At 42.1% G+C, this 23,368-nt stretch overlaps 1 protein-coding gene across 5 annotated transcripts in view; it reads left to right on the forward strand.

Annotated features, from left to right (window-relative positions):
• LOC148363158 (filamin-C-like) overlaps window positions 1–23,368 on the forward strand; it is a 71,991-nt gene that overhangs the window by 41,089 nt on the left and 7,534 nt on the right. For 3 of the 5 annotated variants that reach the window (XM_088340738.1, XM_088340739.1, XM_088340741.1), the window contains 19 exons: window positions 356–684; window positions 750–873; window positions 1,985–2,141; window positions 3,159–3,348; window positions 5,307–5,330; window positions 5,419–5,660; window positions 7,638–7,737; window positions 7,815–7,955; window positions 8,973–9,101; window positions 12,227–12,400; window positions 12,471–12,635; window positions 14,129–14,332; window positions 14,408–14,560; window positions 15,500–15,622; window positions 15,699–15,947; window positions 16,579–16,851; window positions 18,390–18,527; window positions 20,321–20,436; window positions 22,896–23,028. In XM_088340738.1, coding sequence (XP_088196864.1) covers window positions 356–684; window positions 750–873; window positions 1,985–2,141; window positions 3,159–3,348; window positions 5,307–5,330; window positions 5,419–5,660; window positions 7,638–7,737; window positions 7,815–7,955; window positions 8,973–9,101; window positions 12,227–12,400; window positions 12,471–12,635; window positions 14,129–14,332; window positions 14,408–14,560; window positions 15,500–15,622; window positions 15,699–15,947; window positions 16,579–16,851; window positions 18,390–18,527; window positions 20,321–20,436; window positions 22,896–23,028 — 3,164 coding nt within the window. The remainder of the gene's footprint in view (window positions 1–355; window positions 685–749; window positions 874–1,984; window positions 2,142–3,158; window positions 3,349–5,306; window positions 5,331–5,418; window positions 5,661–7,637; window positions 7,738–7,814; window positions 7,956–8,972; window positions 9,102–12,226; window positions 12,401–12,470; window positions 12,636–14,128; window positions 14,333–14,407; window positions 14,561–15,499; window positions 15,623–15,698; window positions 15,948–16,578; window positions 16,852–18,389; window positions 18,528–20,320; window positions 20,437–22,895; window positions 23,029–23,368) is intronic. The other 2 variants (XM_088340740.1, XM_088340742.1) reach the window with 1 other exon arrangement.

A 23,368-nucleotide genomic window follows, 5' to 3' on the forward strand; every position in this document is an offset into this window, starting at 1 on the left:
CCGACCTCAAACCAGGATTTTAAATTATTTTAAGATAACGAAACATTTTAAAGCATTTTGAAATTCTAGAAACCCAAACCTGAAGCCCTAAAATGCTTTGTAACCCTAGTTCAAGCCACTAAAAGCTTTTTAAAACCCCAATTTGAGGTCGAAACCCATGTTTGAAACCCTTGAAATGCTTTATAACCCTAGACCAAGTCCAAAACTAGTCTGAAAACCCAGAAGTGTTTTAAAACCCCAGTCTGAGGCCAAAACCTCAGTTCAAAACCTTATAAGAACTTTAAAACCTTATTTTGGGGCTCAAATTATTATTATAAAAAACATATTAATAAGGTTTCTCTATGGATATCTGTAGGGGCGCCGGCACCGGTGGTTTGGGGTTAACCATCGAGGGAGCATCTGAGGCCAAAATTTCCTGCAAAGACAACAAAGACGGCAGCTGCAGCGTGGAGTACGTCCCCTTCACGCCGGGAGACTATGACGTCAACATCAATTATGGCGGTCACCCCATCCCTGGAAGTCCCTTCAAAGTGCCTGTCAAAGACCCCGTGGACCCCAGCAAGGTCAAGTGCTCAGGGCCTGGTTTGGGTTCTGGAGTAAGAGCACACGTCCCTCAAACGTTCACAGTAGACTGCACACAGGCTGGACATGCTCCCCTTGATGTCAAACTCTTTGGACCAACTGGTGGGTTTTTTGAAGCGTTGTAGTGACATGCACAGTATCATCTAACATTTTGTTTTTATTTAAAGGTACTATGGAGCCAGTGGGTGTCAAAAACAACGGTGATGGTACTCACACAGTTCACTACACCCCAGCTCAGGATGGACCATACACTGTGGCAGTCAAATATGCTGACCAGGAAGTCCCACACAGGTATGAATTCCTAGAAACGGCCCTAATGACTACAAAACCCTACGTTGAGGCTGACGCTCTTTAAATCCGTGGTTTAAAACCAAACCTTTTGTTTGAAATCCTGGATTGAAACCCTTAAAGCACTTTAAAACTGTAGTCTGATACCGAAACCATGGTTTGAAACCCAAGAGCGTGTCAAAATTGTAGTTTAGGGCCGAAACCCTAGCTAGAAACTGAAAAGGCCAACACCTAATCTTGAAACCATGGTTAAAAACCCTAAAAGCGCTTTCATCCCAAGCCAAAGTCTTAGCTAGGAACTGTAGTAAGAGACCCTAAAAAGCCTTTGAAATCCTTGTTTAAGACAGAAACCTTAGTTTGAATACCTGGCAGGAAACCCTGAAAGTGATTTAAAACTCTAGTTTGAGGCCAAAACTCTAGTTGGAAACCCTAGAATTGTTTTAAAACCAGAATTCTAGGCGAAAAAATTAGTTTGAAACCCTAAAAGCAGTTTAAAACCCTGGTTTGAGGCTGACATCCTAATTGGAAACCCTAGTACAAAACCCTAAACCCACCGCAAACCAGGATTTGAAAGCATTTTAAAATAACAATACATTTTAAAGCGTTTTGAAATCCTAGTTTGAGCCAGAAACCCATGTTTGAAACCCTTCAAATGCTTTATAACCCTAATCCAAGTCCAAAACTAGTCTGAAAACCTAGAAGTGTTTTAAAACCCCAGTGTGAGGCCACAACCCCAGTTAAAAACGTTCTAAGCATTTTAAAACCTAGTTGGAAATCCTAGTTGGAAACCCTACAAGTGCTTCAAATCCATAGTTTAAAACCAAAAGCTTAGTTTAAAATCTGAGTTCGAAAACCCTCAAGCACTTTAAAACATTTTTTCCAGACCAGGAAGTCCCTCATAGGCATGTATCCCAAGAAACCGCCGCAACGTCCCCACCCCGGGGTGAAAACGAATTAAATTCAGACCCACCCGTGTATTGTAACTCTCCAAAGCGTCACGGTCCATGAGGCAAATGATGAACTGCCGGCTAGCAGCAGGAGGATGAACTCCGGTTTGCCATCAAGCAGCACTGATTTGATTCATGGCTCTTCATTTTATCTGTCCCATCAACAGTCCATTCAAGGTAATGTCTCAGCCCGGGCACGACGCCAGCAAGGTGCGAGCTAGCGGGCCGGGCCTGGACAGCAAAGGTGTGGCTGCTAGCCTTCCCGTGGAATTCACCATTGACGCCCGCGACGCCGGGGAGGGGCTGCTCACCGTGCAGATTCTGGTCAGTTCATCCAAAATCTACTTCTCTGGTTTTGATGTTTCCATACCCGCTGTTAAATTTACAGTGAAACAAGCAACAGGAATTCATTTTGAACTTGCGAGGACAAAGGTCTCCCCTCGATTCTTTTGTTTCAATTTTTTTTTCGGAGGTCACATGAACAAAACCAATTATTAAGGGTAAGGAAATCAAGGAACATAGTTGGTCTCCGTGCACAATCATGGGTGGAGAACAACACAATGATGCAAAGAGTGACCACAAATAGAACAACCGTGGCATTATAAGTATCATATGAGAATGAAAAGCATTTTTTAAAAAATTGTAAGTGTTTATCAAATCAAAACATTCATCCATCCATTATCTCCACCGCTTATCCTCAGTAGGGTCGCGGCCATCCCAGCTATCTTCGGGCAGTGGTCAGGGGCCAGTTGCAGGGCACAAATCAAAACAACCTTAGCATTAAAACTATCATCTTCTAGGCAAAGCATTTCTTCATTTCAAGTGTTCAGCGACTAAATTAGAACAACCCTGTAAATCTAATCCACGAATGCAACTCATTTCTTCATTGCAAGCATTCAATCATCGGATTTGTACGAGTTTAGAGTTTTGAATACCCTGAGCAAATGCAAAGCAACCTTATTGCAAATGTATCAATTAAAATACAACAACTCTGGATTTATAAGTACCATCCGTAAATACAAAGCATTTCTTAATTGGAAGCCTTCAATGATCAAATGAAAACAACCATGGCATTATAAGTACCACCTGGAAATGCAAATAATTTCTTCATTGCAAGCTTTCAAAGATCATAATGGAAAAACCTGGCGTCATAAGAACCATCTAAGAATACAAAGCATTTTTTTCATTGCAAGCGTTCAATGATCAAATTAGAACAACCTTGGCTTATATAGACCATATGGGAATTCAGAAGCCTTTCTTCATAGCATTACATAATCAATTAATGTCACACTGATTTCGACAAATGTATAATAAACACAACCCAAACCTTTCGGGTGACAGGATCCGGAGGGAAAGCCGAAAAATGCAAGCATCCAAGACAACAGAGACGGCACCTACACGGTGTCCTACGTACCCGACTCTATCGGACCATACACCATTACCATCAAATACGGAGGGGATGAGATTCCGTACTCCCCCTACAGGATTCAGTCAAATCCGACCGGAGATGCCAGCAAGTGTCTCCTCACAGGTAAATGTGATTATTTGATATTTTTCAAAATAAAAATAAACAATTTCTTCATGACAAGAAAAAAACAAAAGTAGATGAGTCTACTACCTCTAGGGCATACTTATAGCTTAATGAAATGTATTTGAATTATTTTCAAACAGGACGGTGCCGACACTAACCAATGTACCGTATTTTCTGCACTATAATTTGCATTCTTTTCATCGTTTTCCCAGGAGTGTACCTTAAAATCTGGAGCGATTTATATGTGACATATTAACATATTATTGTCAGTCTATATTTCGATTTTATTGTACCACTAAAATGAAATATGCTCTATGCTTTTGTTGATCATTTCAACATTGGCGGTAATTTAAAAACAACTGCAATGCAAATGAAAATAAGATAATGTTTTGAAGATTGTACATTGCAAGTAGTAAAATATGCAGCCAAAAAGGGTCATCGAGCAGTAGAGAGAACAGCAGAGAGTATTTGGAGTGACACTTCTTAGTATGTGATTGATACTATAGGTATCGGAAGACTCTTAATATGTTTACATACCTGGCACAATCTCAGTTATGCTCCAATGCGACTTACTGTATATTCTTTCTTATCATGCTTTCTTGCTGTCTTGCTGGAATGAGTGGAGAGGTGTTGTAAAAGGATAGTGGCATGTTTGGACGCGTTCTAAGGGTTGGGCAGGGCACCTGTATGATGCGGCAAGGGTAAACCAGTGAAAGCTGTCGGGCCCTGCTGTTGAAAAGAAGAGTGTGTCGTGTCACCCTGACCCGAGTGACATGGCTGCTTTCTTGTGTCCCGTTTCATCTGGAGGGACAAAGGAATGACCGACTTAGGTGTCGAGGTCCCTAACCTGTTTGGGTTGTTTGGTTATTTGGGTTGGACATGGTTCAAAAATATTTTGGTGTTTTTTTGGCTATTTTTCCCCTTTCATTTTCTTTGTTAATGTATGTTTGTCTTGCTGTCGGTCACCCCTCTTGAGGGATATGACCAAGATAGAAAGATAGAACATTTCAGGACAACATTTTGTATTTCCTTGGGTTGCCTCAGTGGGATATTTGAATTAAGTTTTTTGATTCATTTTCGAAGGAATAGAAGCGTGAGTACAAGTCAGCAGTTAGATAGATAGATGTCTAGATAGATGTCTAGATAGATGTCTAGATAGACGTCTAGATAGATGTCTAGATAGATGTCTAGATAGATGTCTCGATAGATAGATAGATGTCTAGATAGATAGAATAGAATAGAATATACCTTTATTGTCATTGTTACAAAATGGGTTAACATATTGTGACAACGAAATTGGGCATGACACTCCAGTTTTACACATTCACAGTGAAGTATGAGCCAAGAAGATAAAGGAACAGAGAAGATAAGGTTATAAAACAAGGGGGATAAGGCTATAGTTATAATTTACATGGTATTTACACAAGAAATGTCGGCATGTGGGATGTTACATACAGTTGTTATCGTGATACCGTTGGTATCGTAAGGGTTGTGCAATATTGCATTTGGTGCAAAAGTCATCATAGTGCAAAAAAATAGTTAGCATATGCATTGGTGCAAACATAGTCATCATAGTGCAGAAAAAAAGAAATGGTCAGACATTGTGATGTCTAGATGTCTAGATAGATGTCTCGATAGATAGATAGATGTCTTGATGGATGTCTAGATAGATAGATGTTTAGATAGATAGATAGATGTCTAGATAGATGTCTAGATGTCTAGATAGATAGATAGATAGATAGATATTATGCTTTCAATGACCAGTTGCTACTTGTATTCTGAACTACTAAAAATCTGCAAAATATGGAAGTATTAATTCTACAAAGACCAAATTTAAGCTAGGAAGATTTATGACCAACAGTGAAGATGTACTGTCAACAGAAAAGGAATTATTATACTGCAGTGAATACATCACGAACATATAACTAACATAGTATACAACTTCTTGTACTTTGCAGTATCCATTGGAGGACATGGAGTATGTAAGTGATATCTTTTCAGTTTCACTCTGGTCCCGCCAGAAAACGTTTCGAGATATTTTCATCTCTTTTTCTTTTGTTTTTCCAACAGCGGGCCTTCAGAAACTGCAAACCTCGGAGGACACGGTGATAACGGTGGACGCCAAGGCCGCCGGCAAGGGCAAGGTCACCTGCAAGGTTTTGACACCGCAAGGGATGGAATTGGACATGGACGTGGTGGAAAATCGCGACGGGACCTTCGATATTTACTACACGGCACCCGAACCCGGCAAATACGTCATCACGATTCGCTTTGGAGGACAGAACATCCCTAAGAGTCCTTTCCATGTGGTGGTGGGTGAACCTCAAACACACATTTTGATGTTTTTGACGAATGAAAATAGTCAGAATATAATCGTAAAAAGTACTACTGATAATGTTTTCCCTTTGAATGCCCCCCAAACTCCCACAAAAGATAGCACACTCAAATCACATGTCAAAAACCAGAACAGGATCAGGACCCAAATGCGTGACGTAACTCACACAAGCCTTTTATTTTACGGGAAATGGGGAATCATGCACGTTAGGCAGCAGTCTGGCGTGAAATGTTAGGAAGCCAGAGGCCGATTAGATTGATACCAATTGTCCGAGTTGATATCGGACAAATGGGGTTGATAACGGACAGGACGGGACAGACATGATAGATAATGAAACAGGATATCGAAAATAAACAGGAAAAACTAGACGGGAACGAAAACCGGAGAAAACAATAAACAGGACAAAATAAACGGGAACAATACCAGACAAGAAATACCAACAGGAACAGGACCGGGACGAAACCCACGATCCGGTGATCGCTGGGCAAGGGAAGCAGGTCGCTCTGAACGCAGAAGTGGGACTTCAGTGGCGAGCGATGGCGGTGTCGGGAACGGAAAAAACGGGTCAGTAGCCAGGACAGGAGAGAAGAACGTGGTCGGGGTCGGAAAACGAGTCGAAAGCCAGGAGAGGAGATAGACGTGGTCAGGATCAAAAAACGGGTCGAAGCCGGGCAACAGACGGGAGCAAAAAACAGATGGGAGTCAGGGTCGAAAAAGGCTTGCCTAGAGTAAAGTGAGGTTCGGTGACTGACTGACAAAAGGGGACAGATAGGAGTGGGTTAAAATAGGTACAGGGAGCCAATGATAGTCCGAGGCAGTTGGAGCCAAAGGGGCGGGCACAGGTGCATTACATCGGTAATCATGACAGTAGTGCTTAAAAAGGACATATTATATAATTTTATTTCATTATTCATGATTCTTACTTCTTACTGTTTCAAAACCAGATGACATGCATTGGAGCCAGACACTGTATCGAATAATACTTAAAGGGACAGTGTGTATCATTGAGTGCATCCTAGTGGTTCAAAAAGAAAAATATTGAATTGGATATTATGCAAAAATACATGAACTGTCATATGAAAGTCCATCCATCCATCCATTATCTGCACCGCTTACCCTCAGTTGGGTCGCGGGGGTGCTGGAGCCCATCCCAGTTATCTTCGGGCAGTGGGCAGGGGACACCCTCAACTAGAGTCCTGCCAGTCACAGAGCACACAGAGACGGACAAATCACACCTACGTACTATTTGGACCAGCCAATTAACCTGAATGAGGGAGAAAACCCACGCAAGCACGGGGAGAACATGCAAACTCCACACAGAAGGTTCAGTCTCATGACCTCAGAACTTTGCCGCACACGCGCTAACCACTGCGCCGCCATGCTGCGCTCATATTGAAGTGTACTTTTTAAATGATCATAATTTGAAAAATTTTAAATTTATTTGACATGAGATGAGGATCACCTGGGAAGCTGACATGTTTGGCGGCCATCTTGCTGCTACGGGAATCTCCCAAAAAAACAAAAACTTGACATTTTTTCCCTTTCTTTTCTTTCTTTTTCTCATTTTTTTTTGTTTCAGGGTTTTTTTTTTCTCATTTCATTATTCCATTTTTTTCTTTTTTATCTTTTTTTCTATCCCATTTTCATTGTTTTTTCTTTTTTGCTCTTATTTATCTTTTTTTTCACATTTTTTCTTTTTTTCCTCTTTCTTTTGTATTTATTTGCAATAAGCTGGTAACAAAAATAACTAAAATAAAAAAATAACAATATGAAAATAGTACGGTTTCGTCACTTCCTCCCTACTCGTTTTAGCTTTCATTCACAATACAGTGACACCTAGTGGTCAAAAATTACACACTGTCCCTTTAAAATTTAGAGCCCGATGTGGCCCGGCTGGCAGAAAAAGTCAAAATACATTATACATACATACAAGATATTTGTTTATGTTTTCAAGGCCTCCAATGAGCCAGTTGCCCCTCGAGATACAGTGGATCCCCTCTTCAGGCCTGTGAACTTCCTGGTGCCTTTCACGCCTCAGCAAGGAGAAATTTCAGGTCTCGAGCGCAAAGACAATAAAAAACTCTTTATCTCTATTTCTTATCGATCTAACGCGATTTATTGTCATTGACAGGCGAGGTTCGAATGCCCTCGGGCAAGACGTCCCGGCCGCATATCACAGATAATAAAGACGGCACCATCACCATCAAGTACCAACCCACTGAGAGGGGACTGCACGAGATGGATATCAAATATGACGGCAACCACATTCCAGGTTCAGAACAATATACGGAGAATGTGATTTATTTCCGATTATACGGTAGACTCCTTGGGATATGACATGAAACCGTTCTGAGGTGGGGATCACAAACTGAAGTTGACATACACTGCAGCTGGGAATAGAAAACTATGGCACCTAGCACAGAACACCCGGGAAATCCGGATAAAAACGTTAAGATACCACAGTAGTATCTACTGCAAAGCTAATCGTTGAATAGCAAGAAAATACAATGAAATTTAATTTACCTTTGGTAAAAATGTGACTTTAGCTTGGTCAAGTAGAGTAGCGGGCGGATGCAGGAGTGCGCAGGGGATGATTTAAAAAATTACACTTACGAGGATTTTTATGCATTTCCTTGCTTTAATCGCCTCTTTGTTTGTAATAAAAGTCCTGATTATCGATGGGTTACAGCCAGGCAACTTAGCTAGGGTAGACAGTCCTGTGGCTTCTTCGTATTTCTTGATATGTTTTACATTGTTATCATAATGTTGTTTCTCCCTTTAGAATCACTGCAAACCTTGGGACCCACAGCGCTAAATACAGTACAAAAAGACCATCTTGCATCGCCAAATCGCTGAACAAAACAAAGAGCGAGATAGGCATTATGGGAATTAGTTCGGCCACGGGCATGCTGGCAATTTCATGCTGATATCAGACCAGCGTTTTACATGACGTCAACCAACAGCAGCCATTCATTTTAGAGATGTAACTCGTCATATGCAGGATACGTAGAAAAGCTTGAATTTTAGAAGTATTCGAGCACTCGAAATATGTTTTTCATATTGTTTAATGGGGGAAATGCCTTAAAGCGGGTCAGAAAAAACATCATATTCCAAGACGTAAACAGGAAGGACACCGTATCCCAGGGGCTCTGTATGAGCATTATCAAAAACAATTAAGCCTTTAGTACAACACTTGAATGTTTTAGCAATCAATTTGCTGTTATGATTAAGCTAAGAAGCATTAGCAAATTATCCTAATAATAATAATAATAATAATAACTGACTGCAGGAAGCCCTCTGCAGTTCTTCGTGGACGCTGTGAACAGCGGTGTGGTGTCGGCCTATGGACCGGGCCTGAGTTACGGCATGGTCAACAAAGCCGCCACCTTCACTGTGGTCACCAAGAATGCAGGAGAAGGTACGGTATCGGTTTACTACTTTGTTTGATTCGAATGTCTGATGTCACTCCGTGTACAGAATTCTAGTTGAAAAAGTTCAGTATTGTTTTGTACTAAAAAATAGTATGCTCTATAAAGATAGATAAAGTTAAGTTTAACTTACTTTTGGAAGTTGAGCTTCAAGACTTAGGCAACTTCCTCCTCCGTGGTAGAAAGTAGCCGAAAAAGCGATCCAACCGTTTTCTCAACCGCATCAAGCTTTCTTATTCCACTTTCATTTCAAAAGTCCATAGCACTGGGGATACAGTATACAGGCGCTGCCCTACTTACAAACGTGACAGGCTCCGGACGATGGGCTTCAACAGTAAGGCGAATCCCTCCCCCGCGGTAGAAAGTGGCCGAAAAAAGCGATCCAACCATTTTCTCAACCGCATCAAGCTTTCTTATTCCACTTTCATTTCAAAAGAAACCGCTCAACTCTTCTTTACACTTTACACCAACCATATCGTGGATGCACGAGATATAAAACAATAAAAATGTCAAAGTTCTTAGTGCGCTGGAGATACAGTATAGAATATTTACACACGAACTACGAAGCGTATTTTCTTCTTCGGGGCGGATGCTAGGTGAGCTCTCACAGCGCCTCACGCTGGTAGTGGCGGAAAAAAGCACTACAGTGATGTCCTGTACTCAATACAGCAATGTCTGGATATTTCTCGACATCCCGAATATGTTTTTGGTATGTATCGTTTTTCGTAAGTCAAATGGTCGTAAGTAGGGGAACGTCTGTACTCATAACTGAACTATCTACTTATTTTGGAGTTTTTGTTGCTGCGCTATTATTGCAACTTAGTCCAAGTACCATATTGTAAATATTTTTCCCTGTATATCCCCTTTACTCTTTAAACTACTCTAAGACAATCCAATTCTAAAATTGCAACAACTTCAAGATGGTACAGTGATACTGTGGTACTCACCGTAATCTGTTCGAGATTGGTTATTAACCTGTGTATTGTTCAAATACTGAAACATTTTTTCCCATACAAAGGAATGGTATTTATTTCAATGCGTTCCAGCTTTAAAAAAACGTGTACTTTAAGAATAATTATGATTCAAATGTGTTGTTAATAAATAATAGATGTAATGAAAATACAAATATCAAACATTGTGTCAAGACCAGAACGGAGACAGGACCGACTTGTGTTGCGTTTCTCACAAGTTTTATTGGAAGAAAGAGAAAGAGTTGCGCCCACGATGATAGCTGCACGCGGTAAGCAGGTCGATCTAAACGCGGAAGTGGATCTTCCGTGGCGAGCGATGGGGGTGTCGGGAACGGAAAAACAGGTCAGTAACCAGGACAGGAGAGCAAAAACGTGGTCGGAAGCGAGTTGTGAGCCAGGAAAGGAGAGTAGACGTGGTCAGATCAAAAACGGGTCGGAGCCGGGGGACAGACTGGAGCAAAAACCGGTGGGAGTCAGGGTCAAAAAAGGCTTGCCTAGAACTGAGGTTCGCAGACGGACTCACAACAGGTGACAGAAAGGAATGGGTTTAAATAGGGACAGGGAGCCAATCAGAGTCCAAGGCAGTTGGCACCAAAGGAGCGGGCACAGGTGCATCACAACGGTAATCATCACACATTGACTGTATCTTTTGCAGAGGTTTGATGGCAGACACTCATATTTTGCAGTTTTTTCCCTCTACAACTTGATTGTTGTTCTCATCATTTTGCTATTTTCCTTCCAAATATCACAAACTTTCATGAGACCCATTCTATCAACAAAAAGACAATAAACCACACTAAATTTGGACTGACAATCTCTCCAAAAATATGCAAGCCAAGTAGCCAAGATGGCTACTCACATCACTCGGCTACACATTCAACTGTGTTCATGTCAAGAACCATAACAGGATCAGGACCTGATCGCGTGACGTTCTCACACAAGCCTTTAGTTTGCGTTAAATGGGGAGTCATGCAAGTTAGGCAGCCGGTCTGGCGTGGAAAGACGAGATTGATTCCAAGTGCCCGAGTTGATACCGGACAGATGGGGTCGATACGGGACAGGACGGGACGGAGAAGATGGATAACGAATCAGGATATCGAAAATAAACAGGAGAAACTAGACAGGAACTAAAACTGGAGAATATAACAAACAGGACAAAAACAGACGGACACAAAATTGAACCTGAAATCAAACAGGACAAAATTAAACTGGAACAATACCAGACTCATACCTGTCAACCTGTACGTTTTTGCCGTACAAAGTATGTTTATTATGCATTTTAAGACGTATAGGACTTACAAGAAAATCTGTAAGAATAAAAAACGCTAATTTGTTAATTATGGGTACCAACCAAACACCGACCATCATGAAACAGCAAATCAATCAAGTCTAACAAGTTCGCCGCGGTAGCCTTTATCTCGCCATCGTTTTTTTTGTTGCAAACGAAGCGAGCGGTTTGATGCTACTGTGCGCATGCGTCTGCCGCCTGGGGATTTCCCATCATGCATCATTCAGAAAAAAAATATGGTGTAAAATTATTTTGTATTTTGTAAGTGAAAATACGACAGTTTGTACGGGCATGGAGCCCTGGAGGTTGACGGGTATGCAGACTGGAAATACCAACAGGAAAACGCGACAGAGTCAGAACCCACGTCTTGTGGGGCAGAAGGTCGTTTGACGGGCTGACAAAGGAGCGCTGAGCTTAATATAGACAGAAAGCCAATCTCTCAACGAGCCGCAGCTGGCGCAACACGGGCGGGGCCAATCGGGCACCATGGCAACCGTGACACACACGGGTGCGGCCAATTGGGCGCCCTGGCAACCATGACAGTTCAGGTTTGTTCGATTGCCAATTTTATTCGAGTTTCTCGTATTGTTTGGTTCATATAGAAGATCCTTAGAATATCCTCCGAACTGAATGTAAAATCAAACTGCTTAAACAATTAGCATCAATGCCAATCAAGTTTACACAGGCACTGACACTAAAACCCAGGATAAGGAAGCCAGACTAAACTCAAATTTCCGACAAAACGAATATCCAGGAATCACTTTCAGGGAGCAAACCTGTAGAAAGTAGGTCAGAAATCTAGGCCAGCCTCTTGAATATTGTTATTTTGATGGAACTTCTTGCTTCTGTGTGCCAGGGGGTCTCTCCCTAGCAGTGGAGGGTCCCTCCAAGGCAGAAATCACCTGTAAGGACAACAAAGACGGCACTTGCACCGTGTCCTACCTTCCCACGGCGCCAGGAGACTACAACATTATCGTCAAGTTCGACAACAAGCACATTCCCGGCAGTCCCTTTGTGGCTAAAATCACCGGTGAGGAATGGATTTATCTGACATCCTTTTGTCGAGCCTTTCTCCAAATAACTATTTTTCCTTCGTCAAGGGGACGACGCCATTACCAGGACGTCTCAACTCAATGTGGGAACGTCCGCCGACGTCTCGCTCAAGATCGCCGAAACGGATTTGAGCTCCCTTAGCGCTAGCATACAAGCACCTTCGGGCAACGAGGAACCCTGCCTGCTAAAAAGGCTGCCCAACAGACATCTAGGTGAGAATAGATCCCTTAGCTCATTGCGTGGATTGCGATCTCCAAGTAAATCACGGACGTGGAAGCAGTCGAATGCAGCCTTTCAGCAGAGGCCTCCAGTAGCAAATCGGAGAACTCCAAATTTTGTCAATGGCATGTAATTTATTTGTGTGCGTTTCTACCTGAGGTTTCACGCTATAGTAGCGTATTTGCACAGTGACTGATCAAATGGAAAATACATCACTGAGAGAAATCGCAAAACCTTGTATGCAACGGGAATCGGACCTGGGTCGCGGCAGTGAGAGCGCTGACACTCACCCACTAGCCCACTATATAGATGACATATAATAAGGTATTGGATTTGATCACACTATAACACTATTTTTACTCACAGTGCCAACACAAATGTTAGAGAAAGGAAAACAGGGAAAGTCGTCCTGAAAGATATAAATAAACGCAAAGACTCGTTCATCATCAGATACACCAAAGATTTGTTTCCCTTGTCGTGCTTTGTTTGTGTTTATTTATGTTTCAGGACGACTTTCATTTTTCTCTAACATTAGTCACTGTCACAATGATCAAAAATCAATTTACAAAAAAAAAAAAAAAACATTTTTTCCTTTAAAAATATGGTAGTAGTTTTGTTTGTTTTAATATGTAAGTTGAGTGCATCCTAGTGGTAAAAAACAAACACATTTTGATTTAAATAATAGGCAAAAGTACATGAATTATCATCCCAAAATAGATTTTTATAAAAAAATAAAATAGTGAAACCTAGTACTTAGAGGTCGCACCATGTTTGTCTGGCATCTTGCTGCTATGCTGTGCTCTGTGCGACTTAATTTGCATTAGACAATACAGTGCCATTTAGTGGTCAAATATTACACACTGGGGCTTTAAAGGGGAAAAAGGCGACGGGCTAAACCATCAAACGGTATTGTTGGTGAGCATGCGCGTTATATTTTATCGCACACTTTATTTTTACGCGTAAAACAGCATCCGTCTCCAAAATATTTCAAAAATAATATGCACTAGTTTAATACTGGAAGTGAAAAACTTTTACCGAAACGGGAATCCGCTGCGATCGTTGGAGCTGTTCACTCATGGACAAAGATAAAACAGCCGTAGACTAAAGCAGCTGTAGAAGAAAATACTACTTTTTCTTTGTTGTGTTAATAAAAAAAACGGGTAGATTTTTTTTTAAACCTGCATGCGGTAGTCTAACGCGTAAAGTGATGGCGTTGGTGGATACGTTACTAAGAACATTTGGGCACGTGGATTTGGTAAATCGCTACTCCAAAAACGCAACTCAAAATACAAATATTCCATCTATTCAAACTCGTACTCCTACTCCTGCTGTTTTAGGTGCATGCATTGTGTGATGAGATAGGCTGGAAAAAGGTCTCTAATCGGGGGATACACAAAAAATTGTGACGTGACTGTCTTAACACAATGGAAAACATTTCACTATCCGCCATTATTGCCTTACTTTTGCCTCCCTCGTTGTTGGTCAGGTATCTCATTCACTCCTAAAGAAGTTGGCGAGCATGAAGTGAGCGTGAGGAAAAACGGCGCGCACGTGGCCAACAGCCCGTTCAAGATCATGGTCGGCCAATCAGAGATCGGCGAGGCCAGCCGGGTTAAAGCTTTTGGTAAAGGCCTGGTGGAGGCGCACACTTTCGAGATGGCCGAATTCTTCGTGGACACTAGGAACGCTGGTATGTCCCACAAAATCAATTTCGTTTATCTCAAATACATAGTAAACAATCAATTGTCATCCTTTCAACCAATAGGCTATGGCGGACTGGCACTGTCCATCGAAGGTCCGAGTAAAGTGGATATCAACTGTGAAGATATGGAAGACGGGACGTGCAGGGTGACTTATTGTCCCACGGAGCCAGGAAATTACACGGTTAACATCAAGTTTGCAGAAAAACACATCCCAGGTTGGTTAATTACAAGTATATTCGTCAATTCTATGTTTTCAATGGACAATTAGATTCTACTGGGTCGAAAACCAAATTAACTAATGCTCAACTGTGCTCTCCCAGCTAGGGGATAATGGTTCGCAGCCGCACTGGTGCTGTTCATTTCAAGCAGAAAGAACAGAAAAAACAAACTGCTACACTTGACACAAATTTACCCTCTCGGCCCCCACTCTGAGCAATTGTCGACTGGGGTTAATGGATACTGAAGAAAAAGGTGCAGTTCATTTTAGGCGGTCCACAATGGCATGCTTTAGCATCAGGAACAGGGGGAAAAACAGTGCGTTGAGGGTTGAAAACGATTCTTCCATCCTTTATCCCAAATCACATATTGCTGCAAGGGTGGGCCGGCAAAGCGCATTACTTGTTGGGCCTGGCGGCTCTGTTTTGCCATTCTGTCCACTAAAAAGTGAAGTTCCATTGTGCGGCCGCGATCCATTACCCCCAATCCCCGATCACTGCGAGCGGAGAGCGGCAGAAGGCCCTTTTGTCAGGAGCAGAGTCATCATGGCTCACCTAAAATAAAATGCACGGTTTTGGACATGATCTTTAATCCTGGTCGTCTACTATGTAGAGCGGTTACCGGTAGAGCGCATTTTTGTTTCTTTTCGGGCCGCTGAAACGTGCTATTGTGGCCCCCCTGAAATTAACTACACTGTTTGGTCGTGATCCATTATCTCCGGTCGACTGTTGTTGAGCGCGGAGGCCGAGAAAGCTGATTTGTGTCATGCCTGGCCGCCCTTTTTTCTTTCTTTCCGCTTAAAATAAACAGCACTTGTGTGGCCGCAATCTGTTATGCCTGGTTGACTATTGCTACGTGCATCGGTTGGGGGTGCTACTTCGCTGATATTCTAACATTGCGGGGGTTCGAGACTATAAAAATACCTTTGTTTCCTCCAGGAAGTCCATTCACGGTGAAGGTGACTGGAGAAGGAAGGATGAAGGAGAGCATCACCAGAAAGAGGCAAGCGTCTTCTATTGCTTCAGTGGGAAGCACTTGCGGATTAAACCTGAAGATCCCAGGTCTGCACACAAGCTAAATACACCCTGACAATAAAGATCACCGTTTTTAACAGGTTTTCCTTCTCCCTTTTCGTAGGAAACTGGTTCCAAACGGTGTCGGCCCAGGAGAGGCTAACCAGGACTTTCACTCGAAGCAGTCACACCTACACTCGCACCGAGCGCACCGAGATCAGCAAAACCAGAGGCGGCGAAACCAAACGAGAAGTCCGGGTTGAGGAGAGCACCCAAGTCGGGGGAGGAGGAAGCCCCTTCAGGGACGTTTTCGGAGACTTCCTGGGCCGGGAGAGCCTCAGCAGCTTCGCCGGCATCACGGCCAGACCCGAAGGTGACATTTACAAGTTGCATTTTGAAACTCACACGTTCAAATGCATATTTTAGACCCCAAGATTTAACATTGATATGTAGTGAAATTGCTGTATAGCTGGCGATAGAACCAATAGAACCCCCATGTTCTTGCTCCTCCCTTTAGCATCGCTGCCAACCTCAGGACCAATAGCGAATTAAGTCCAATAGATCCCTGGGATTAACATTAATCAGTTCTGAATTGGGGTAGCAAAGTAAGCTTGCTATATAGCGGGGAAAGAAACTAATTGTAATTAGCTAATGTGTTCCAGACCCCCGGCACACTAGATAAGAACATGAAAACAACAAAGTAGTATATTGTACTACATATGTGTAATACACGTATATAAAGTTAAATAACATTTAAAAATGAACATGAAATGGAAAAATGAAATTTAATTTACCTTTGGTGTGACGTAACTCAAGCTGGTCAAGTGGAGTAGCGGGTGGAGGCTGAGGGGGGACACGGCAAATAAAAAATTGGCATTCCCTTTGAAGATTTCCTTGCTTTAATCATCATTTATTTTTAATAATACTACGAGAGTGATAGTGACAGTGACCACATTCACTGACCTATTTTCCTAATCTAACAGTAAGTGATTCTGCCTTTCCAGCAGTTGAAACGGGCTCCCAGGCCATGACGGCCCAAGTGACCAGCCCGAATGGCAAAACGGTGGATGCCGACATCGTGGACGGCGGCAACAGCACATATAGCGTTCGTTTCATCCCTCAAGAAATGGGACCGCACACCGTCAACGTCAAGTACCGGGGCCAGCACGTTCCCGGGAGCCCCTTCCAGTTTACCGTGGGGCCCATGGGCGAGGGAGGGCCCCACAAGGTGCGTGCTGGAGGTCCTGGCCTGGAGAGAGGCGTGGCTTCCGCCCCGTGTAAGTTACGATTGCAGAGTTTCTCAGATCCCCCGTGCAATATGGGAAAATCTGCCGCGTGAAAATAGCATATTTTTTCTGTTTCACACCTCTACGCAGTTAACACGATTAAATTAAGACTCGATCGTTCGCACTTGTTCTCACGCTCTCGCTGCCGGGAACTAAAAGAAGAACGACTAATATGTATCATCAAAAGACAAGAAAAAGTAAGAGAAATATGGAAAAACATGTAAAAAAAAGATAAATACATCTTGAAAATCCAGGCTTTTATGTAATTTTAAAGGAGCACTGTGTTATATTTGACTACTAGATGTCGCTGTATTGTGTAGTGCTATAAAGCACAAGTAAGAATACAAACTACATAAACTCAAAGTAACCAAACCGCATCATTTGTTTTCCGAGCCTTTCAAAAGGTTTTTGGTTTTTGGGGTTACCCTAAGCAGCAAGATGGCGGACAATGATGTCAACCCCTTTAAGTTATGTAAGTAAATACAAATTTCTCGACCAATAAAACCAAAAAGCACATTTATTTGATGCATTTTTGCATATTATTCAAATCAATAATGTTTTTTTTTGCCACTAGATGGTGCTGAATAATACGGAATTGAATTTATAAGGCTTAATCCCATTACTTCTCCTTGCCCTTAATTGTATTCCTGGCAAAACAAATTCACAATGAGGGGAAGAAATTCCAATCCCATGGCAAAGTTATGTCAGGTCAGGGGCGCCCTAGCTTCTTACTAGCCACGCCCACTTGGCACGACTAACCAGCTCGAATGAACCAATCATTTGCAGAGCTGCAAAACATTGAGTCATATTAACGAATGTACTAGGAAAAACACCAAATCAATGTCCGGCAGATGCCAATAGTGCAACAAAATCTACCAAGTAACAACCAACATTGTCAATATAAGAATAGCATTACTTAATTTTTTTGCTTCATATAAAATTCATATTTTGTAATTTACTAGAAACTAGTATAGTAAACTACAGTAGATTTGTCGAATTCAGTAGCACTTTATGTGTTTATGTTGTGGTATGGAGCCTGAAGTCCTACAGAGAGCACTGAGAGACAAGGAAGAGCACAGAGGAGGAGAAGTGATTGCAGGGAAAATGAGGAAGAATAAACAGAGAGAAGTGTTTTTCTAGCAAGGTAAACCCAATGTATTGTTGAAACTGATTTAGATTACTACTACTATGAGGTAAAGTAGAAAGCAGAAAAGGAAAAAGAGGAAAGAAGCAAAAGAAATTAATAATTGCTACATGTTAGGTAACGATAAATACTGCTCAAAGTGAAGACATGTTATAAAACAGGGAGAACTTTCCTAATTCTAAGAGGAATTGTTCCCGTAACCACACCAAAGAGGTGGAGGGGAGAAGAGAAAGGGGAAGTAATGGGATTGAGCCTAACTTCTCAAAGGCCATAACTACCGAATTCGAAGGGTAAAAAACACGTTCGCTTTACAAAGTTCCAGCTTCGGTTTGTAACAAAATGCGACACTGTTTCTTTTTTATTGATTCTTTTTTACCTTCTCCAGCTGAATTCAGCATCTGGACCCGAGAGGCGGGCGCCGGGGGGCTTTCCATTGCCGTAGAGGGGCCGAGCAAGGCGGAAATCTCCTTCGAGGACAGGAAAGACGGCTCCTGCGGCGTCTCCTATGTCGTCAAAGAACCCGGTCAGTAATTCGCAAGGTGTCGCAAGATGAAGATTTTATTTAACTTTGGTATGACATGAGCTGGTCCAGTGGAGAAGCAGGTGTCTGCAGAATTAAACGGAGTTTAAACATTCCATTTGTGAGGGTTTATGTGCCATTCCTTGCTTTAATCGCATCCTTATTTTTAATAATATTCCTGATTGTCGATTGGTTACCACCATGCAACAGTGTACCATCTTCCTGTTTCTTGTTAATCGCACGCTCCTAGCAAGTCTTGGGACTCGTTGCCAATAAATACATTACAAGAAAACACAGTTTTGAATTGCCAATTCGAGTCTTTACAAAACACAGTAGGCGTCTTGCTAGCACTTCCTGATTACCCATGTCACATGACCAAGCTAAACCAATCAACGATTAGAAACGGAAAATTAAGGCCTTTAGCAACATTAGCAACGACCAAAGGCTAAAGAAATCCTTTACCACCCTGAATTCCCATCTTCAGTGTTCATGAGCATAATGTTCCTTACTACTGCTAATATGAATATACATATAATATTTATTATATATCATTATATATTATTAACATTTTTATTCTTTTGCACATTTTTATATTTTCAATTTGTTTTGCTTTGGACTGAGGAGAGAAGCCCTCCAATTTTGTTGTAGAGTTGTATAATGACAGTATTGGTTAAATTGTTCATTCAACACATTAGCTAACACAAAAATATCTTTTGCTTCTACTTTTAGCATCAATGCAAATCTTTGGACCCACAGCTAAACAAAACTATGCTTTGTCACACAAGATTTTGAACTGAATGAAGCAAGTGAAAAGCATTGTGGGAGGTAGTACAGCCTGAATTTGAAACATTTCTGAGCACGTGAAATACGTTGTTCACGTAGTATAGTAGGAAAAACGTGGTAAATAGGGGTCGAAAAACCATCTTAACCCATTATGTCATTTAGGTGGGATCTTTGTATTAGAGGTAAGAAATAAACAGCACTTGTGTGACCGCAATCTGTTATCCCTGGATAACTATTGCTCTGAGCAGGGGTAGGAGGGTGCTATTTTGCTGATATTTTTATATCGCGGGGAGTTCCTGTCCCCATTAACTGTAATAAACGAAGGGATTACAGCCCGACCCGACCCGAGTCCCAGCTATATAAACCCGAACCCGTCCAAACCCAACGGATTAACTTGATTTAATAAACAAGCTCTAAGTAAACCCAAAGCTTCAATTTGCCGCCAAAGTAAACAAAGCTTTCGTGCGTACTTAAGTGCTAAACTGTGCGTTTTGGCTGAACGACTCAGCTTGGGTAATAAATAAAGTTCTGCAGATTAAAAGCTGCAAACAGTGAAATATTTGGCCAAAAGCAGAAAGAAAGTTTGTAAAGCCTGTACGCTACTGGAAAGAAGCAGAAATGTAGTCTGACGTGAGGGAGGTGGAGGAGGAAGCCGCGCGTCTTTTACCCCAACCCCGAGGAGGAACATTTTTTTGGATTTAGTGATTTTGAGTAAAACTGATAGTTGGGTCAGCATTTTCTTTATCTAAATAACTATTTGAGTAAAAGTAAGGGCATGTCAAAATCAAAGTAAAGAAATACAGCGAAAGAGAAGCCAGATCGACCCGACCTAATGATTGACATTTTAGGCCTGACCTGGTTCAGGCCCGGGCCAAAGATCTCATATCGTATCCTGGGACATACGGTATTTTAATTCGAAGCCTGCCCCCCCCAACCTCACGGTGGACTCACTGTGTTTTTCTTCCTGCTTTGCATGCAGCAGAGAACTAATAAGTTCGTTTTTTCCCCCTCAGGCGACTACGAAGTGTCAATTAAGTTCAACAACGAGCACATCCCCGACAGTCCTTTCATTGTCCCCATTGCGACGCTGTCAGACGAAGCCCGCAGGCTCACCTTCACCAGCTTGCAGGTGAGCACAATTTCACGCCCGAAATAATCAGAAGGTGTCAAGGCTCCAAACAACAGATACGGCGCTCGGGGACGCGCGTTTCTTCGACCTTGGCGAAAAAATACAGGCGAGCTTGCCGGCGGGACAGGTCGGGATTAGCTGTTCCTCGCTGAGGGCTGTCAATGGCGACAAGGACGACACTAAGACCATTTACTTTTGGCGGTTATGATGGGTCATCACAATCGGATTTTCTAAAAACCTGACTTAGTTTTTTGCTGTTGTTTGTTTTTGACATGATTTAGACCAATATAGACATCTAGAATGAAGCTATGTATAGCCAAGGGGTTCCCAAAGTGGTATGCACAGACGAAAAATGAAAAACTTCTTTCCAGGGGGTCTTTGACACAATGTCTCAGACCGAGTAATAATAAAATAGTTTTCTGACGAAGAGAACAAAATATCTGTTTCGCCCTTTCTCACGGCCCATCAGTTTTATTTTGAGCCCAGCCCAGATGGGTGACTCAGGCAGCCCCCAAGCTCTACAAAGAGAAGACGCATGGCACAAGAGGAAGGAGTGGATTTGATTTTGATTGTGGTTTGCGCTGTAGCATAGAGAGAAGACGCGTGGCACAAGAGGAAGGAGTGGACTTTGCGCTGCACGTATTGTAAGTGTCAACTCAAACGTGATTGAAGGAATGAAGTAGAAGAGATTTGTCATAGAACCGTTTGGTGCAAGGGGTTGGAACTGTTCCCAAAACTCGCCAAATCAGCCATGGAATACTTGTTTCTTTTCGTTGCCACGTACAAGTGTGAGGCGAGGTTTTTAACTTGATTATATATGAAGACCAAAAAAAAAATCATCTGCAAGCTTATACGAGAAATGCCCTTTCCAGAGTTGAACCGCATTTTAGTTTATTGTGCAAAAATGAAAATCCAAAGCACGTGAACAACTGACTGGGGCCGACTTTGGGAACAACTGTATAGCCCTTCCATTAAGTCCCAAAATAGTTAATGATGACTGAATGATGTCGAAATTTAGATGTCTTCTCATGGTCTTAAAGGTGGCTTCAAATTATTCTAATAGCTGAACCTATTTTTGTTGTGCGTGCAAGTACGTAACTTAAACTCTTTTCTACAATGTACACGGTTGCCACAGCGCCCAATTGGCCCCGCCCGTGTGGCGCCAGCTGCGGCTTGTTAACAGATTGGCTTTCTGTCTATTTTAAACTCAGCGCTGTTACGCTTCCCTTGTCAGCCCGTTAACGAACTTCTGCCCCGCAAGACGTGGGTTTCGATTCTGTCCTGTACCTGTTGGTATTTCCTGTCCAGTATTGTTCCCGTTTATTTTGTCCTGTTTAATTCTGGTTTCCAGTTTTGTTTCCGTCTATTTTTGTCCTGTTTATTATCTTCTCCAGGTTTCGTTCCCGTCTCGTTTCTCTTGTTTATTTTCGATATCCTGATTCATTATCTATCCTGTCTGTCCTGTCCTGTCCTGTATCGACCCCATCTGTCCTATATCAAATCGGGCAATTGGAATCGATCTCGTCGGTCGGTCTGGCTTCCTGTCTTTCCACGCCAGACCGCTGCCTAACGTGCTTGACTCACCATTTCCTGTAAAATAAAAGGCTTGTGTGAGAACGTCACGCGTTTGGGTCCTGATCCGGTTCTTGTTCTTGACACTTTTAAACTTTTCGGGGGATTGGGTTGGCATTTGGATTATATTTTAAACAGTCCTTTTCTTACTTTCACCATTTTCATGCTACCATAGCAAATACTCGGGGATGAGCATGTACATACTTTGTTTGTATTTTGAATTTCTTTTAGTGTGTGGCTATTTTAAAGAGGTTTTAGGGCTTGCTTTTATGCCATCTAGGCGTATTTTCGAGTATATATGCTAGTTAAATTCGTTTATGTTTTGCCGGTCAATTTGTTTTTAAAAATGTGAATGTAGTTTACTATTTCTACTGTAAACTACAAAATTCTTATATTTGAGGAATTAGAATTCGAATTTATATATATTTTTTTATGATTTGGATCGCAACAAATCATTAAGGTGGGATTGGTGGGTCCTCAAGTCAGACTAGTTGTGAGCCCAATGCCTGCCAGTTTTTATAAAAAAGTTCTCAAAAGTCAAAGCCGACTTCGCATCATAGAAACGTTTTTATTTTCAAGTCAACGTGCACAAGAAGGTAAGTGTCAGTATTAGGACACCCTTCACACTTGCCCTCCTTCCCCATTTTTCATTGCCAGCAATATTAAAACCACTTTTTCTTTATTACCACTTAAAAAAAATCAGAGCAGGACTCTAAATGTCAGGCAAGCCATCATGTCCAAAGCACCCGCAGGGTGCAAAGACCTCGCTATCAACTTTGACCTTTTCCCGCCTTGTATCCCCGCCGGATTCGTCTATTTTAGTCCTGTCGGGATCAACCAATCGCATGCCTGTCCCTTTTGTGATTTGTGGCCTTTTCTTTTTTTAGGAGAAGGATTTGAAGGTAAACCAAGAAGCTTCGTTTATGGTGCAGCGCAACGGCACTCGAGGCCTGGTGGACGCTAAAGTCCACACCCCCTCTGGATGCTCCGAGGAGTGTTACGTCACTGAGCTGGATGGCGGTAAGTGCTCATTTCAAAGCACAATAGAACCCCTACGGGACAAGGCAACCCCGCCTTATGACATATTTACTTCACGGTGGAATAAGATGATTTTTCAGCCCCTCTTTATGGCATTTTCTCCACTACATGACATTAAAATTGATGAGTTATGTCTCAAAAATGCTTGATTGCTATTGGTCGACGTCATACCGAAGACTGGTATGCTATCAATTTGCGCCCCAGCATCGCGGAAATGGTGATATGCTATTAGCTGAGTTACTTCCCACAATGCCGTTTGTTCTCTTAAGTCAGCTCAGAGTCTTGTGTGCTTTGTAGAGACTTTAAGAATAGGCGGTACAAT

This window comes from Urocampus carinirostris, chromosome 7, assembly GCF_059441175.1.
Source record: "Urocampus carinirostris isolate Australia breed hairy pipefish chromosome 7, RoL_Ucar_1.0, whole genome shotgun sequence".
Lineage (NCBI taxonomy): Eukaryota > Metazoa > Chordata > Actinopteri > Syngnathiformes > Syngnathidae > Urocampus > Urocampus carinirostris.